Below are 17,869 nucleotides of genomic sequence, written 5' to 3' on the forward strand. Positions count from 1 at the left end.
AGCCGGGTTCAAAATCAGATCAAGAGCCTCTGTTGCTGCGTGGTGCCTCCTCATTTTGATGTCTGAGACTCATATGAGAATTTTCAGGGAGCCTAAACTTCTAAACTTTTTTTTGGTTGTTTTTGCTTTTTGTTTAGTCCTTTTGAATTAAAGGTAGAAACAAATTTGCTTACAATGGTGCAGCTTTGAAAAAATATCTGCTGTGTGTGCGTGTGGCTGTGTGTGTGCCAGAAATTACAATATCGTGACCATTTTGCTCCATTATGTGTGCTGGGTCCATTTGTGTCCTGGAAGAATACAGGTGCTATAAATATTCATAAAACATGTATAAATTTATGAAGAAAGTTGAAATTTATTTTTTTTATAAAGGATGCAGAGGGACACAATTCCTGAAAATTTCAAGCAATTCTATGAAAGTTAACCTTTAATAATGGTATGATTTCTGGTCTAAAAGGACCCGTAGACTACACAAGGGTTAAGAGTATTTAAGGTGATTCAGAGAATATATTTGCCTCTACAACAGGAGCTACATGACTCTATATGACACGGGAAGAGATCTGACCACAAACAAACAGTTTGTCACTGCAGTAAGATGAAAATATCAAGTAAAGGTCAGTGGTGTCATCATTATTTTAACTTGAGATGGTGTGAAGATGTTCTCTTTGGAAACAAGACAAAACAAACAATGACTCAGAGACTAAATGTACACAGCTTGAATATTTCATTACCAATAATAAGTTGTACGATATCTACAAACAGTAAAAGCAATAAACTGCATTATTGCAATATGATATAAAAATGTTGCTAAATGTTTCAACATCTTAGGTTATAACAGTAAATGGTGAAAAAATATATGATGTACTTAAAAGTTGAACTGGGGGTTTCTGACAACTCTTCATCACCTGTCTGAAATACAAGACCACAGCTGCCGTTGTTTTTGAACCATAAACCTCAGTACAAGGTCCAACTTGTTTCTGAAGCTTTTAACCACCTCTTGCACATCTTGCCTTCGTCAGCAGATGAGGATTTAGTTGTTATCATCTTATTTAGGTATGAGATTGTGGTCACATGATAACAGTTAGTTTGGGTGGGAAATCAGATCTCTCCTGTTTCTGTTTAAAGATGGCGTGTGCTGTTGGAAGTGACTGTCCTCCTCCTCCTCCTCTTCCTCCTCCTCTTCTGTCTGCTGACTGGTTGGCTGTCTGAGAATAAAACATAACTGGATGAATTTCAGTTTCTCTTTATTTATTATATTTTATTGGTGTGAATGCAGGGTCTAATTCACTGTTCAACATAGAAAATCAGTTTTTAACTGTAAATGCTATTTAAACTCTTTTCATTGCTTCTTGCCCCTCGTTTGAATCTCTTGTAACTCCACTGCCCTCATGCAGTTCAGCTCCTAGCTATTATGAAGCAATATGTAGAGGTGGGACCAAGTCATTGGTTTGCAAGTCCCTAGGCAAGTCCAACGTAAAGTTTGTTCTTCTTTCCTGCAACTTGATTGGTTCAAACAAAGTGGATTTGGGGAATAAGTGTGGACTTGCTGGGAATGGACATTGTTAACGTTAATTGTTTTAGGAAATTAATTGATTCATGGCACACGTTTCAAATAACACACTCTTGGGGGAAGGTATCATTTTCAAGTCAAAAGGCTCAAGTCCAAGTGAAGTTACGAGTCATTGGTGTTATGTCCTAGTCAAGCTAATTTTCTCAAGTCTAAAGTCATCAAATTTGTGACTTGAGCCCAAGTCATTTAACTCGAGTCCACACCTCTGACAGTACAGCATCAGCTCTTCAGCAGTCAGCAATCACACAACATCTCTCAAGTTCTATAGTTACCTTAAAGCTTTCTCTGAAGATCAGTCTCATCGTCGGTCAGGGCTTGTTTTATTGCAGCTTTTTCTTTAGTCAGTTTGTCATTTTCTTTAGTCAGTTGGTCTGTAGTCAGTTTGTCTTTTTCTGTAGTCAGTTGGTCTTTTTCTGTAGTCAGTTGGTCTTTTTCTGTAGTCAGTTGGTCTTTTTCTGTAGTCAGTCGGTCTTTTTCTGTAGTCAGTTGGTCTTTTTCTGTAGTCAGTCGGTCTTTTTCTGTAGTCAGTCGGTCTTTTTCTGTAGTCAGTTGGTCTTTTTCTGTAGTCAGTTGGTCTTTTTCTTCAGTCAGGTTGTTGTAGCTGGTCCGTAACTGGATCATTTCCATTTCCCACTGAGAGTTGCTCTTGGTAACTGTTTTTGACACATAGACAAGCAAAAAAAGAAACACTGTCAACCAATATTATCCTCTTACACATTAATTTTTATTATTATTATTATTATTATTATTATTATTATTATTATTATAGTATTATCCACATCCTATTCAGGAATAGCCTAGTGAAGAGGAAAAAGTATGTTTCTATATTTATTTATTTTTAAATCAAATGAAAGAAACACCCTCTGAAAAGTAACTTGTGCCATAACCTGCCTACAATCAAAAATGACGATAAACTAGTTGCTTTCATTTAACATCTTTTATTGTTTCACATGCTCATTTTATCTATAGTCTTTTTTCACAAATGTCAAAATTGTCCATGCTCAGATTATATTCAGTTTCACTGCAAATGAGGCACACAGGTACAGCATTTCTAAAAGTTGGCACTATGAATACATACTTATCAGTCCATTCTTTATTAAAGCTGTGGTTCTCTGCATCAAATTTCCGCTTAAGGCTCTTCAAGAGTGCCATTTTCCATGCTTGAAACATATTCAGAAAGCCTTACGACACTGCATGTGACAGTGATGGACAGCTTACAGCCTCACAAATATGAAGCCTAAAATATCGCTTTCGCCCCCTAGTGGCTTGCTGCAGTACAGGTAATATGAATCTGTTAACACTGACAGAGGCTAAAAAATAACATAAATTTTGAATGAAAATTAGTATATCAAATGATAACATATTACTTAGGATACAATACTAATTTTATTTTATTTTATGAGCATCTGGCCCTCACAGTGTCTGCAGAGAAAAATTCTGGCCCTTGGACAAATGTAGTACTCACATAGGAAAACCAGAGTAATGAGTCCGATCACGAGGAGAATACACAGCAGACCCAGACATACTGCAGCAGCTCTGCAGGAACTCTTTGTTACCTTTCCAGCACCTGAAGGAAAGATGCAATGTTTGTCTTTGTATTGTCGCTTCTCATAATACAACATGTTACAGACAGTGAAATGATCCATGAACTGAACTCGAAAGCCAGAGCAATGTTTGGGGTGCTTGGATGGTTTTACTAATATTCAAAGGCGCAAAAGTCACCAATTGAAATGCAACCATCCAAAAGTATAAAACATATATTTGTATGAGTCAACATAAATATATTCAAGCACACATTTACATAGCCTTAATTTCTTCATGCCCTCTGTTCTTCTTCAATTCTTCAGTTCAAACCATTAACAGTCTTTGTGGCTGGCTGTCTTTCTCAAAATTATTGTTTCTCAAACAAGTCATTGTGTCCTTAGTCATCAGCATTGGTATTCCTATAGACAGTTTATTCTGTTTGTGTGTGCCTGTGTGTAAAAAACAAAAACATACAAGTAACCATGTGTTCATTACCTGCAGCTCTTGTTCTCTTTGGCTCCAGATTTTCATAAATATTTTCTGAAATTTGTGTCTCCCTTTCCCTCTTGCTGGGAATATCTGAGAGTCTCTGGACATTAGCATAAATATCAAGTGGTTGATCCATTATGTTCAGCTGTGCTAATGGTACAGTTTGGTCCTGTGCTGCCTGAAGTCATCACAGACTGTTACAGAGGAAGGTACTCTATTTTTACTCATGTGACCGTCTACAGGAAACTGAGCGCTGGTAGTGTGAAATATTTGAGGTGACCACCTATTTGGCCTTTGGTGCTTTCCATTTTGATCTATCTATCTATCTATCTATCTATCTATCTATCTATCTATCTATCTATCTATCTATCTATCTATCTATCTATCTATCTATCTATCTGCGTACACGTTCAGAAGGCCATTATTCACAACTGCAGTCTTTTGCAGTTTTACAGTTAAAGTGAGTTCTGCCTTAGACACAGGTTACACAGCACTGATAACTTTTAATTATTATTTATGTATTATATATTTATTATTATTATTTATTTAACTATTTAAATTTTCCGATATGAAACGAGAATGTAAAAGCCATTAATATTCTGCTTTTCTACACAAAGAGACACATAAGCTGTTTCACACAGATTCCAAGTTAATACAGTTCAAAATGACAAAAAACCTACAAGACCAAAACAATTATAAATGACATAATACATTAATTTAAACACCAATACAAGATAAAAGAAAGAGTAATTAAAACAAGTATAAAAGCACAGTTCATACAAATACAAAACAATTCAAGTAAAACAGGTGCAAACAGATATAATCATTTTTGATGAGGGATTTAAATTTACCAAATGATTTTAAGAGTGCTTTGTAAAGTATTTCAGGAAGTAGTTGGTATAAAAACTAAAGGCTGATCTTCTAAGCTCAGTACAAACTCCAGGAAATTGCAGTGAAAGCCAGTCATTGTGCGTGCTTGATAAGGTCCAGAGGGACAATAAGGGACCTTCCAATAAGAGTCTTTTAGATAAACAAATACATATTATCACACTTTTAGCCAGAGTAGACCACCCAACTTTTCTATACAGGATGCAATGGTGAGTGCTAGAGACATCCCCATAGTTTGGGAACCTGTGTCCTAACCAAAGCAGCAGCACTCTCTCTACGTCAGTCGCCCTGGAGGACACACGGAAAAAAGGGAAACGTGCCTTTGCCAACACTCCTCGCCTCCTTGGAAAAGCCTTCCCTTCAATAAGGTCTCGAATTTTACATCAAGTACTGAACTAAACTCTCACCTTTGCAGAACAGCCCTTTAATCCTTAATGTTTCCTTAATATTACCAAACCTTTACACTTGAACACATTACTTAATTAAACTAAGATAAGATCACAGGAATATGGAATTAAGGACACATGAAATATTGATAAAAAATGACATTAGTCATCAAATAGAAACACAGCACACGTGCAGCTTTATTTAAACATTTCACTGGAGATGGGTGAATATGTATAGGTTCTGAGTCATTAAAGCTGGTGTAGGTAACTTTTATAAAAATAACATTTTGTCATATTTAGTTATAATAGTGAATTGTTCAATCTCTTTGACTGGAATGAGACTGACGTATGTTTCTTGGCTCTAATTGTTTTTTCTTGTTCTGATGAGGTGGATTCTGGAAATACCATTAGGAGCACTACGAGGAGTCAAAGGAACCTGATTTTTATACAGATTATCTGTTTCATTTCAGCAAGCCTGACAAAATATTATATATTTTTTTTAATAAAAGTTATCTACTGCAGCTTTAAAAAAAATATTTTTAAACATTTATTGTCTGTTGTAAAATCTAAAATCTGCTTGAAATTATTGGAAAGTGATATTGAATATTATGTTGCTTATATAAATGTGACATGTGGGCCCTTGGGAGTCATTTAGAACAAAAAAAAGGGAAATATTATTATTTTATTATTTCCATAGTCATGCAGCCATGTGACTAAATCAACATGTGCTATGTTGAAACACAAAATGTCGTCACTGCTAGAACTTGGCAGTGAATTACAAGAGGAAGTCATCAAAACTATTTTTTCAGTTAGACGTCAGGCTGCCACAGTGTTAAAGGAAATTAAATCAGTATTAATTTAAAGCATATGAAACCATGAGAACATTACTTACCCAACACAAGCAAACAACAAAAATTGAAAAGTCTGTTTGGTCCACTGTGCATAATTGATCTAAGCTGATATCCGCCATAACATTATGACCACTGACAGGTGAAGTGAATAACACTGATTATCTGGTCATCATGGCACCTGTTAGTGGTTGGGATATATTAGGCCGCAAGTGAACATTTTGTCCTCAAAGTTGATGTGTTAGAAGCAGGAAAAATGAGCAGCGTGAGGATCTGAGCAACTTTGACAAGGGGCCAGACTGTGAATGGTTAGTCTACTGGGTCAGAGCATCTCCAAAACTCCAGCTGTTGTGGGGTGTTCCCAATCTGCAGTGGTCAGTACCTATCAAAAGTGGTCCAAGGAAGGAAAAGTGGTAAACCAGAAACAGGGTCATGGGCAGCCAAGGCTCATTGATACACATGGGGAGCGAAGGATGGCCTGTGTGGTCCAATCTAACAGACGAGCTGCTGTAGCTCAAACTGCTGAAAAAGTTAATGCTGGTTCTGAAAGAAAGGTGTCAGAACATAAAGAGTGTCACAGTCTGTTGGTATGAGGGCTGCGTAGCCACAGACCAGTCAGGGTGCCCATGCTGACCCCTGTCCACTGCTGAAAGCACCTACAAGGAGCATGTGAGCATTAGATCTGGACCACGGAGCGATGGAAGAAGGTGGTCTGGTCTGATGAATGACGTTTACTTTGGCATCTTGTGGATGGCCGGGTGCATACGTGTAGCTTACCTGGGGGACACATGGCACCAGGATGCACTATGGTAAGAGGCAAGCCAGCGGAGGCAGTGTGATGCTTTGGCCGATGTTCCGAAATTCCCCAGATCTCAATCCAATCGAGCATCTGTGGGATGTGCTGGACAAACAAGTCCGATCCATGGAGACCCAACCGCACAACTTACAGGACTTAAAGGATCTGCTAACGTGTTGTTACCAGATATCACAGCACACCTTCAGAGGTTTAGTGGAGTCCATGACTCAACCAGTCAGGGCTGTTTTGGCAGCTAAAGGGGGACCTTCACAATATTAGGCAGGTGGTCATGATGTTATGGCTGATCAGTGGTTATTGCACCCACATCTATAGGGCAAGTCTCCTGGCATTGATTGATCTGTGGTTAGATTTTATTAGTTTTTCACCTTTCTACCCTTATTACATTATACCAAGCAATCAACTCACTCACACAACAAAAAATGTTTTTATTATATGTGCGAAGTAAAACATTTATTAAATGAATTAGTTTTCAGAAAGGCATACTTCTTCATTCATTTTCTTACATTGCCTGAGCAGGTGGGATTCAGAGCATTGTGGACAACAACTCCCCAGAAAGCTGAATATAAAGCATCCAGTCAAGAAATGTCACTCTGAGTTGTAGTCTACTATAAACAATCTATTATTAATAGACATATACTGTATCTAGTCCAATGGCTATATATTACTCATAGAGACAGAGGCCCAGCTTGGTCACAGGTTACAGAGTCATAGGATTGTATGTGAAATGGGAATTTGTGAACATCATCGAAAAATCATTTTTCACAGATCCAGAAGTTTTCGTCTTCACATGGTATATCATTCCAGCTGTTCTCAATATCATGGGACTTTAATTCTACACAGTCCTCATTTTTGTCTTCATAAGCATTGGGCTCCCCAGGGGTCCAATAGCTGAAACCAAAAAACAAATTATCTTTAAAGGACCAGTGTGTAGGATTTGGTGACATCTTATTCTTGCAGATTGCAACTAACTGCACACCACTGGCGTCTGTATTTGACAACCTGGGAATGAGAACAGGCTGTGAAGTGTGTTGGAGAAACTACACGGGCTGCGTAACTCGGAAAAAATGCGAAAGGCCATTTCTACAGCCAGTGTTTTGTTTGTCCATTCTGGGCTACTGTAGAAACAAGGTGGAGCCCATAGAAGGTGACCCATGGCGTCTGTAGATAAAAACGTCCTAATCTGATGTAACAAAAACACAACGATTACTATGTTCAGGTGAATACACTAATTTAAACATACCTATAAATATTTCCATTTCTGCCAATAGATCGTCCTAAGGGTTACACACTGGACCTTCTAATAAAGAACCCACAATGGGTACTGTGGCTGACAAGACTCCATAACCAATCATTTTACTGAGCAGATAATCGTAAAACACACCTCAAATGGGACAGAAACAAAATTAAAGCTGCAAGCAGTGATGAACGGGCCCTCACACTCCACGCAACTCGGGCGTCCTGTGGCCGTGTCACTATGCAGGGCTTACTTCCTGTTGCCAGTAGGTGGCGCTATCACTATATCTGAATATTGTCATATAGACGTGTTCAGTGTGGGACTGTGATCAAACGTGTTTCATTGAGACTGGGCCATGTACACTGAAGTTGTGAGGACGTGTTCAGGGTGGGACTGTACACTGAAGGTATGAATAGTCTGTTTAATGGCCAATCGGCGGAATTCGACATGTCGTCACAGGCACGCGGTTAAACATACAGTCACAAATAGCACAACTTTTGATCACCAATGTGTTTAGATTGCAGTGTTCGAATCTGAAGTCAATCTGATAAAATCTGTAGGAGGAGTTAGTTAAAACAGAAGCCCTTAAATTGTGAAATGGCATCACAGTTTGACATTCGATTCAACCCGGCCAAATTTGACGGCATGCCACGGATACGCCCTTCAACGTACGTGCACAAATAGCACAACTTTTAATCAGCACCATTTTTTTTCAAGCAGATGCAATGAATTCCCCAGTAGGAATTTGTTCAAATACAACGCAAAAAGTTTGCTGAAAGTGAAAATGAAAATCAAAATGGCTAACTTCCCGTGGGGTTTGGGGTATGGGTCCAAGAGGCTTTTTTGTACGTCTCAGCATGTTTCACGTGCCTACCGAGTTTCATATATATCGGTGAAACGTGGCGCCAGGGCTGCTTTTTTAAAATCCTGTGGGGGGCACTACAAACACGACAAACACAATTTTTGGTATGTGAGCTTCAGGCACCACTCTACACGTGCCCTGTGAATTTCATACTCATAACTATTACGGTCTCCGCACAGTGATTTACCATGCCACCAGACCGCCACCTAGTGGTGGATTGTTGACACATTTTTTAGCGAGCCTCAGGGAGCCATGGGCAAGCATGGTACAAGGCTTCATTTCAATCACACATGCCAATGCAGAGATATAAACTTCTTCATTTTAAAGAGTGCCACCTTGTGGCGATGGCCAGAAATTGCGCACGATGCCTAAGGAAGACATAAGTAATGATGGAACCAAGGTTGGTGTCAATCGGACATACCAATGTGGAGAAATGGTCCACTTCCTTTTTTGACGAAACAGGAACAGGAAGTGCTAATTTTATAACATGCGTTGCTTATTTTTTGAAATATCACAATCCTTAAAAATACTTTTTTTGTCATGGCGGTCTCCAGGTACTACGTGAAAAATTTCGTGCGAATCGGACAAAGCGTTTAGGAGGAACACGAAAAGGTAATTTAGTGGTCGCTGGCATGGTCCCTAATAAAACATAAAACAAATGTATTAAGAGGGTTCTCATTCTGTTAATACAGAGGAAAAGATAGACTGAGGTAGTCAGGTAGCACTTCTTGCCAACTGGCAACTTTGGTAACATCATTATAAGAACGGCATATGGGCGCATAGATGTTGACATGTATATGCCAATTGCTTCTGTGATGTTTTTGGCCCTGTCAGTGTTAATGTCAAGAAGTGGCTTAAAAGCAGCGGGGATAAGTTGTTGTGACAGATATGTCGGGGTGATGCTGTCTTATGTGGGTTAGCATGTTTGAGGTGTTGCCAGCAACATACCACCACTCGCATGCCGTCACCATTATATTGTACTGGGAAGCCAAAATGCTCCCAAACAGCTGATTTAAATGACGCCGGCTGCTCCTCCAACTCCACACTTTCCATAACTTTTCTTCTTCGTCCTTTTTTGTAACTACTTCTTCTTCTTCTGTAATGATTTTAGGCAACTGGATTAAAGTGAGGACTCCACTTTTTTTTTTTAGTCACTCAGACGTATTCGTCATATGACTGCGTGCACCGTTACGGTTCGGGACGAATACAAATACCGTTACACCCCTACTGCTATATTAATCTTTTAAATCTCATACATATATAACCTTTAAGGCTTTTTGTTTCAGCATCAATGTAATCTGAATAAAAGACTAACCTTTTGTCCAGCGGAGTGCCATCCACCCATATCCACATCCCTTTGGTTTCTCTGTCTGTCAGTCCAATCCACATGAGCTTGTTGAATTTTCTTGTGAAGTCCTTGTTTACAGAGAAAAACTGTAATCAGCAATCAATAGAAATGGTTGATTACACCTCTGTGGCTCAGAGGTAGAGCGGGTCGTCCACACACGGAAGGTTGTTGGTTTGATTCCTGGTTCATGTATCCTTGAGCAAGACACTGAATCCCAAATTGCTCCCAATGCTGCGTCATTGATGTGTGAATGTGAATGAGTGAGTAAGTTTCTGTTACTGATATTTAAAAAAAAAAATAAAACAGGTTATAATAGAATATAGATTAGTTTACTTATTTTTCAACTTTATGTCATTTCTCACCATATTTTTCCATTTACTTCACATTTCTTATATTTTTCACTCTTTCTTTAGTGTCTCTTAATCTCAAACTCATTCACGCATTAATACCAAGCAGCAAATGAAGCCAACATGGAAGTGCCACAAAGACTATATCCATTTTTGATCATACCGTTTATGATTAATACACACACCTGTTCTTCTTTGCTGTTGATTACCATCAGGTCTGCACCTCTTTGCAGACAGTCTTCTCTGCTGTCGTTCCAGGATTTCTTGGTAGAAGAAATGTAATAGAAACTGGGATGGAAATAGACCCACCCTTGTTGGAAAAGGTAATCTGTTATGAATGACAGCAAAGACTGCCTTAATATCTCAGACATTAGCAATATAAACAATCAAACAGGGCCTGGAGTTTGCCACCAGAACAATTATTTATTTACTTATTTAACATTATTTGACTAATATCACCAATTTAAAAAAGCAATTATAAATTAATTAGCTCCAAGTAAAAATAGATTTAAAAAATCTGTAAATGGAATAACTCCATATTCTTATGCCTCTCTTTAAAATGATTAATGAATAAATTAATTGTAGATACACACCAGGGCTGTTGTATTGGATTACATTATTGTACTGATGTACCTCAAAAAAACCACTAGCCAGAGTGTATGTCACTTCAGATAAAAATAGCTCTATTTAGTGGTTATTTACAGACTGAAAATGATTTCAATCAGACTTTCTACACAACCAGAACAAACAAACACTTGGCCAATAGACCTCCAACCCACTCTGAGGGTTGGATTACTCTTCTTTTATTTTAAAGTATTTCAGATTTTTGTTTTGGTTTGTTATTTAGTGTGAGTAAACACAATACAAGTTTAATAAAATCATACAGTGTTTGCCCAAAAACAAAACCCCACAATAACTGTATTATTTGCAGCAGTGGACTATCATGTGAGTCCGTTTGGCTTTGACAAGATTCATTGTGGGTTTTCATCTGATGTACTCAGTATAATACCCAGTTTTGCCCTAAATTGCACTGAAATGTCCTTTTGGATGCAAGCTCTCATTATTGGTTTGGGAATGAGTTTCAATCTCTTACTTACTAAAGTTAATCAGTTTCTCCTTAAGCTTGTCACTCTCTTCAATCAGGTTTTTGCAGACCTCTATATCTCTTGTCTTGTAAGGGCTGTCTGAAAGAGCAGAAACATTTTATTGGCAATTCATGTGTCAGTTCAGTATCTTCAGTAAAGGACACTTTGACAGTGGCAAGTGGACAGGAGGAGATTGGGGAACAAACAAAAGAAGCAAGTCTGTATGCGCTCATAATCTCAGCTACATCAGCTGATGGCTCAGTTGATTCCCTTCAAGAATCCAATAGGCAAATATCTACACAGTGCCTTATTTAAGGCGCTTTAGCCACCTTCACCCTAGCTCCTCCTTTTACGCTGTATTTTGATTTAATCAGTGTCATTTCTGTTGTCACTGATGCCTGTTCTGTGCTGTCTTTGCTGCTCTCCTTGCCTTATGCTTTCCATTTATGCATGTGAAAGGGCAGGGAGGTCCCAGAACAGACCCACACCACCAGATATAACTTACTGCAATTGGAAATAAAGTTTTCTTTTGACAAAAGTGGTCCTGACTGAAGTAAGTTTACAGGCCGAAAGTTGTCACTTTGGTTTCATTTTATTTTAATTGTATAAATATGAAACATGAACTGGAAAGTCCCATCCTCTTCTTACTTAATATGTTAGCTTTCTAGTACTGTTATTATGCCTTACGAGCGTTTCAAAACTTCCTCAAACTTCAGTTTCTTTAGGAACGTCAGCTGCCCACAAATTCTTAAGCAACTAGACTCAGAGAGCGCAGACCTGTTGCATGTTTTGTTGCACACTGTTCACTTCAGTAATGATGGTAAATGGTAAATGGACCTGTACTTGTATAGCGCCTTTCTAGTCTTCCGACCACTCAAAGCGCTTTTACACTCCGTGTATGTTTTGGTCATTGGATTTTCCTTTCAGAAACGGGTATTAAAAAACAGAAAACGAGTGGTTATTTGATTTTCGTTTTAAAATACAAAAATTAAAATTGAAATACAAGGCATTTTTCTTTTTTGTGGTCAAAAAGGGAGGAGCGAAATTTAAAAAGATATTCGATTTTCATTTTCTATTTCATAAAACAAACAAAAAAAATCACTAGAAAACAGAAACGGAAAAAGGGCCCTAACCCAGGAATTATTGAGCAGTGTTTTTACAGTAGCTCAAATATGGTCAAATATGCCACTTGGAGGTACAAATATGGACTTTTATTGTTGAATTTCTCCATATTGGTACAGTAAAAATGCTTGATATTAAGTATGCTTGTAGTCTCATGTGTGTAAAAGTCAAATACCATCAGTAGCCAGGAAACACTGAGCAATATGTTTTTACAGTACCTCAAATATGGTCAAATATGCAATCTCTTGAGGCATAAATGTGAGACTTTTATTTTGGCATTTCTCCACAATGGTGCAGTAAAGATACTTGATATAAAGTGTGCTTTATTCATCAGGGGCACATGAAACATTTTAATGTAATATGTTTTATTTTAAATGTAGGTTTGAATTATAGCTTACTGTTCTTCAGTAAAGATACTTGATATAAAGTGTTTTTTTATTCATCAGGGGCGCATGAAACACTTTAATGTAACATATTTTAATTATAGCTTACGGCTCTAAATACCTTTATTTTGAAAACCGGAAGTAAATACGGCGTTTCTCCGCATTTACCATAATGCTGAGAATACTTGTACACTCGAAATTTAAGTGCGGCTGATTTGACCACAGAGATCGGACTCACGGCTGGCTTGACCGCAGTCTACTAGCCTACTGTTTCTTCTACACAGCACCGTCCTGTAAATGACAACATCCGGTCTCAGAATATGAAAAAACAGGCCTTTTTTCCGTTTCTGTTTTCTAGTGATTTTATTTTTTGTTTTATGAAATAGAAAATGAAAATCGAAAATTTATTTAAATTTCGCTTATCCCTTTTTGACCATGAGAAAGAAAAACGCCTTGTATTTCAATTTTAATTTTTTTATTTTAAAACGAAAATCAAATAACCACTCGTTTTCTGTTTTTTAATACCCGTTTCTGAAAGGAAAATAAATTTAAAAAAAATAAATCGGTCCGTGTATGTTTTGGTCATTGGATTTTCCTTTCAGAAACGGGTATTAAAAAACAGAAAACGAGTGGTCATTTGATTTTCGTTTTAAAATACAAAAATTAAAATTGAAATACAAGGCGTTTTTCTTTTTCATGGTCAAAAAGGGACGAGCAAAATTTAAAAAATGATTCGATTTTCATTTTCTATTTCATATAACAAAAATTAAAATCACTAGAAAACAGGAACGGAAAAAAGGCCTGTTGTTTCATATTCTGAGACCGGATGTTGTCATTTACAGGACGGTGCTGTGTAGAAGAAACAGTAGAGCAGTACACTGCGGTCAATCCAGCCGTGAGTCCGATCTCCGTGGTCAAATCAGCCGCACTTAAATTTAGAGTGTACAGGTATTCTCAGCATTATGGTAAATGCGGAGAAACGCCGTATTTACTTCCGGTTTTCAAGATAAAGGTATTTAGAGCCGTAAGCTATAATTAAAATATGTTACATTAAAGTGTTTCATGCGCCCCTGATGAATAAAAAAACACTTTATATCAAGTATCTTTACTGCACCAGTGTGGAGAAATGCCAAAATAAAAGTCTCATATTTATGCCTCCAGAGATTGCATATTTGACCATATTTGAGGTACTGTAAAAACATATTGCTCAGTGTTTCCTGGCTACTGATGGTATATTTGACTTTTACACATATGAGACTACAAACATACTTAATATCAAGCATTTTTATTGTACCAATTTGGAGAAATTCAACAATAAAAGTCCATATTTGTACCTCCAAGTGGTATTTTCATATATTTGAGCTACTGTAAAAACACTTTGCTCAATAATTCCTGGCTATGGATGGTATATCTTACTTCTACACATCTAAGACTACAAGTATACTTAATATCAAGCATTTGTACTGTACCAATTTGGAGAAATTGAAGAATAAAAGTCCCATATTTATACTTCCAGATTCCATATTTTCTTATATTTGAGCTACTGTAAAAACATATTGCTCAATATTTCCAGGCTATGGGTGAAGCATTTTCATTATACTTCAATAATGCTGCAGTAATCATGACAAAATTTCACACAAATGTTTAATAACATCTTGATAATATAAACACTAAACACAAAATCCTACATAATTCTAATTTGTTTACTTTTCACACAAAATGCAATGCCAGTCCACATTCTTCTTATTTTGCTGCTCTGCTGTGTCCATTTGTAGGTAAAAGGGAAAAATAATTAGTTTTAACTTCAAAACACCATTGTACCTACTGTCTCTTCCTCACATATTATTTTTTATATGATTCAGTGTGACAGCTGTTGCAGGTGGTTCCACATACAGTTTACATTTTTACAGTAGCTCAAATATAAGAAAATATGGAATCTGGAAGTATAAATATGGGACTTTTATTCTTCAATTTCTCCACATTGGTACAGTACAAATGCTTGATATTAAGTATACTTGTAGTCTTAGATGTGTAGAAGTCAAATATACCATCCATAGCCAGGAATTATTGAGCAAAGTGTTTTTACAGTAGCTCAAATATATGAAAATATGCCACATGGAGGTACAAATATGGACTTTTATTGTTGAATTTCTCCAAATTGGTACAATAAAAATGCTTGATATTAAGTATGTTTGTAGTCTCATATTTGTAAAAGTCAAATATACCATCGGTAGCCAGGAAACACTGAGCAATATGTTTTTACAGTACCTCAAATATGGTCAAATATGCAATCTCTGGAGGCATAAATATGAGGCTTTTATTTTGGCATTTCTCCACACTGGTGCAGTAAAGATACTTGATATAAAGTGTTTTTTTATTCATCAGGGGCGCATGAAACACTTTAATGTAACATATTTTAATTATAGCTTACGGCTCTAAATACCTTTATCTTGAAAACCGGAAGTAAATACGGCGTTTCTCCGCATTTACCATAATGCTGAGAATACCTGTACACTCTAAATTTAAGTGCGGCTGATTTGACCACGGAGATCGGACTCACGGCTGGATTGACCGCAGTGTACTGCTCTACTGTTTCTTCTACACAGCACCGTCCTGTAAATGACAACATCCGGTCTCAGAATATGAAACAACAGGCCTTTTTTCCGTTTCTGTTTTCTAGTGATTTTAATTTTTGTTATATGAAATAGAAAATGAAAATCGAATCATTTTTTTAATTTCGCTCGTCCCTTTCTGACCATGAAAAAGAAAAACGCCCTGTATTTCAATTTTAATTTTTGTATTTTAAAACGAAAATCAAATAACCACTCGTTTTCTGTTTTTTAATACCCGTTTCTGAAAGGAAAATCCAATGACCAAAACATACACGGACCTAAATCCTACTGATAAACAAACAAACATAAAAAGAAAGGTATATTATATACAGACATAATAATAAAGAGGTTTGAGAAACGACAGTGTAACTGAATGGATAAAAACTGTGAGAGCCTGAGAGAACAAACACAGAATTATAATGAGGCGTTGTTGTTGATCAAGTGATATACACACATAGCCTTCCTAGAAAACCCACAGAGAAAGCAATGGTCATATCTTGTTATTATTCAACTGTGGTGGTAACCAGATCCATTTTCTGCTTTTACAATAACAGAGATTCTGTGGAAACACAAAAGTAGAGACACAGTTTAAAATGACTCACAGAGAGCGAGACGCAGGGAAATGTTGAGAGCAGCTTGTAGGACACACAAGAGTCCAAAGCTCACAGCAACCAGTCGGTACAGTTTTTTTCCTAAGTGTAGAAGTTAGACACGCATGCAAACAAAATAAGTGCCCAGGTTTACTGAGTTATATGGACAATGTGTTGGCCTTTTGGGAGGGCTGTATGTGAGCCAGTGACCTGGCATATATCTTTTACAACCACACAAATCTTGACCACAATCTCTAAATCAGTACAAAAAACCATTTACTTTTCATAATATAAATGAAAGTAAAACAAGAACAAAGCATGTACATTGACCAACAGTGCAAAATGACTGAATAAACTAACATCACATGAACACTGAGAAATAGATTCTTCCTTAGGTTTTCAACACAATTAACTATTATTTTTGTTAAACTGTGGTGTTGTCTCACCAGGCGCTGCAGCAGTGACTCCACCATCCTCACCAGAACATCTCTTGAGGGCATCCCTTCTGGCTGACTCCTCAGGCATATTTACATAGTCCATCGTGATCTCAGGTTGCTCTTTATGGACAAACCTCACCATATTTCACTGACTGGAGAGGGACATTAGCGATGGAGAATGGCACTGATGTGTAATCCACTTCCTTTTTCATATTTATCTCTTAGCTAACAAAGCATCACATGTATACTCTTCCTCATTTTTCCTTTACTTCAACAACTTCTCCACATTAAAGCCATTGGCCGCTGCTCCAGTTTCAACTCGTGCAGATTCTTGATTCCCTGCAAAGTCAAAGGTCTTCACACTTAGAGGCCTCCGATTCCCTCTGTTTGACATAATAGGTTCATTGGTCGGTGTATTTCTTAAATGATAATAAGAGTTTAATCCTCACTGTAGTGTCAAATATTCTCTTACTCTTTCCCATTTAAAAGAAGCACATTTTTATACAGTTTTCTTTCAGATGAACTGAATTCTCACCTTTCTCACATATAGATGTGACATAGGGGACATTTAGATCATCAAAATAAAAGGGAAATAATGTGAAATGTGAAAACAGGGAGGAGCTATGTCGAAACACAAAAGGTCTACACTCGAAATAGATCCAAAACTCCAACATTGCAAAGCTATGACCTAATCTGTGAGAAAAAGCAGAAGTACGTATGTCACAATGATTTTTTTTACCTCTTGAACCACTACTGTTCCTTCCCTATGTCTGTCTCCTGCAATGGTCACAAATTATAACCAAGATTTACAATTCGTCCACAAATTTTTTTTCTGAGTTAGACATCCGGCTGCCACAGTGTTAAATGAAATTAAATCATAATGAATTTAAAGCATGTGAAACCATGAGAACAATCTATCAGTCTAGACATAAATAGTATATTCACTGTGGGTACAGGAACAACAACAACAGTTTAACATGAAGTCAGTTTGGTCAGTTGTGCAGGATAGTTTCAGGACATGTTGGATATTCATGCTTAAGCAATTTCCTACACTTATACTGACATCTATAAAACACTAAATAGAACATGCAGACCTCATCTTCAGACACACACAGTTCTCTGGAGTCAGCTGAGTGTTATATGATAAAATAGAAATAAAAAAAAGGTAAAATATGGTAAATAATAACAACATTGTTCATTTAGGTTGTTAACCAATTTCACACAGTTTCACCAGACATTTTCTTTACAGTGTATCATAATGGCTGCCTCACTCCTCTACTTCCCAGTAACGTGACTCTCACCACCTTTTCGTAAATAAACTTTATTGAAA

General features: G+C 37.1%; 1 protein-coding gene and 1 long non-coding RNA gene across 6 annotated transcripts; both read right to left on the reverse strand.

The window, feature by feature from the left end:
• Positions 1–328: 328 nt before the first annotated feature.
• LOC127354309 (uncharacterized) lies at positions 329–4,029 on the reverse strand. Of its 2 annotated transcripts, XR_007881503.1 has the most exons (4): positions 3,587–4,029; positions 3,033–3,134; positions 1,840–2,220; positions 329–1,202 (listed from the first exon to the last, which is right to left on the reverse strand). It is a non-coding gene; the product is annotated as an uncharacterized LOC127354309 (long non-coding RNA). The 2 variants fall into 2 exon arrangements; XR_007881502.1 differs by having other exon boundaries at positions 3,033–4,027.
• Positions 4,030–6,924: 2,895 nt separating this feature from the next.
• On the reverse strand, positions 6,925–17,012 carry LOC127354291 (CD209 antigen-like protein E). Of its 4 annotated transcripts, none has more exons than XM_051384132.1 (6): positions 16,549–16,989; positions 16,115–16,204; positions 11,408–11,494; positions 10,496–10,638; positions 9,931–10,049; positions 6,925–7,407 (listed from the first exon to the last, which is right to left on the reverse strand). In XM_051384132.1, exons 1-6 carry the CDS (start codon positions 16,679–16,681, stop codon positions 7,272–7,274), a joined length of 708 nt encoding a protein of 235 aa, XP_051240092.1. In that variant the 5' UTR covers positions 16,682–16,989; the 3' UTR covers positions 6,925–7,271. The 4 variants fall into 4 exon arrangements, with proteins under 4 accessions (XP_051240092.1, XP_051240093.1, XP_051240094.1 ...); XM_051384133.1 differs by having other exon boundaries at positions 9,931–10,031; positions 16,549–16,954; XM_051384134.1 differs by lacking the exon at positions 16,115–16,204 and having other exon boundaries at positions 16,549–16,995.
• Positions 17,013–17,869: the final 857 nt, after the last annotated feature.

Source organism: Dicentrarchus labrax, unplaced genomic scaffold (assembly GCF_905237075.1).
Source record: "Dicentrarchus labrax unplaced genomic scaffold, dlabrax2021, whole genome shotgun sequence".
NCBI classification, from domain to species: Eukaryota; Metazoa; Chordata; class Actinopteri; family Moronidae; genus Dicentrarchus; species Dicentrarchus labrax.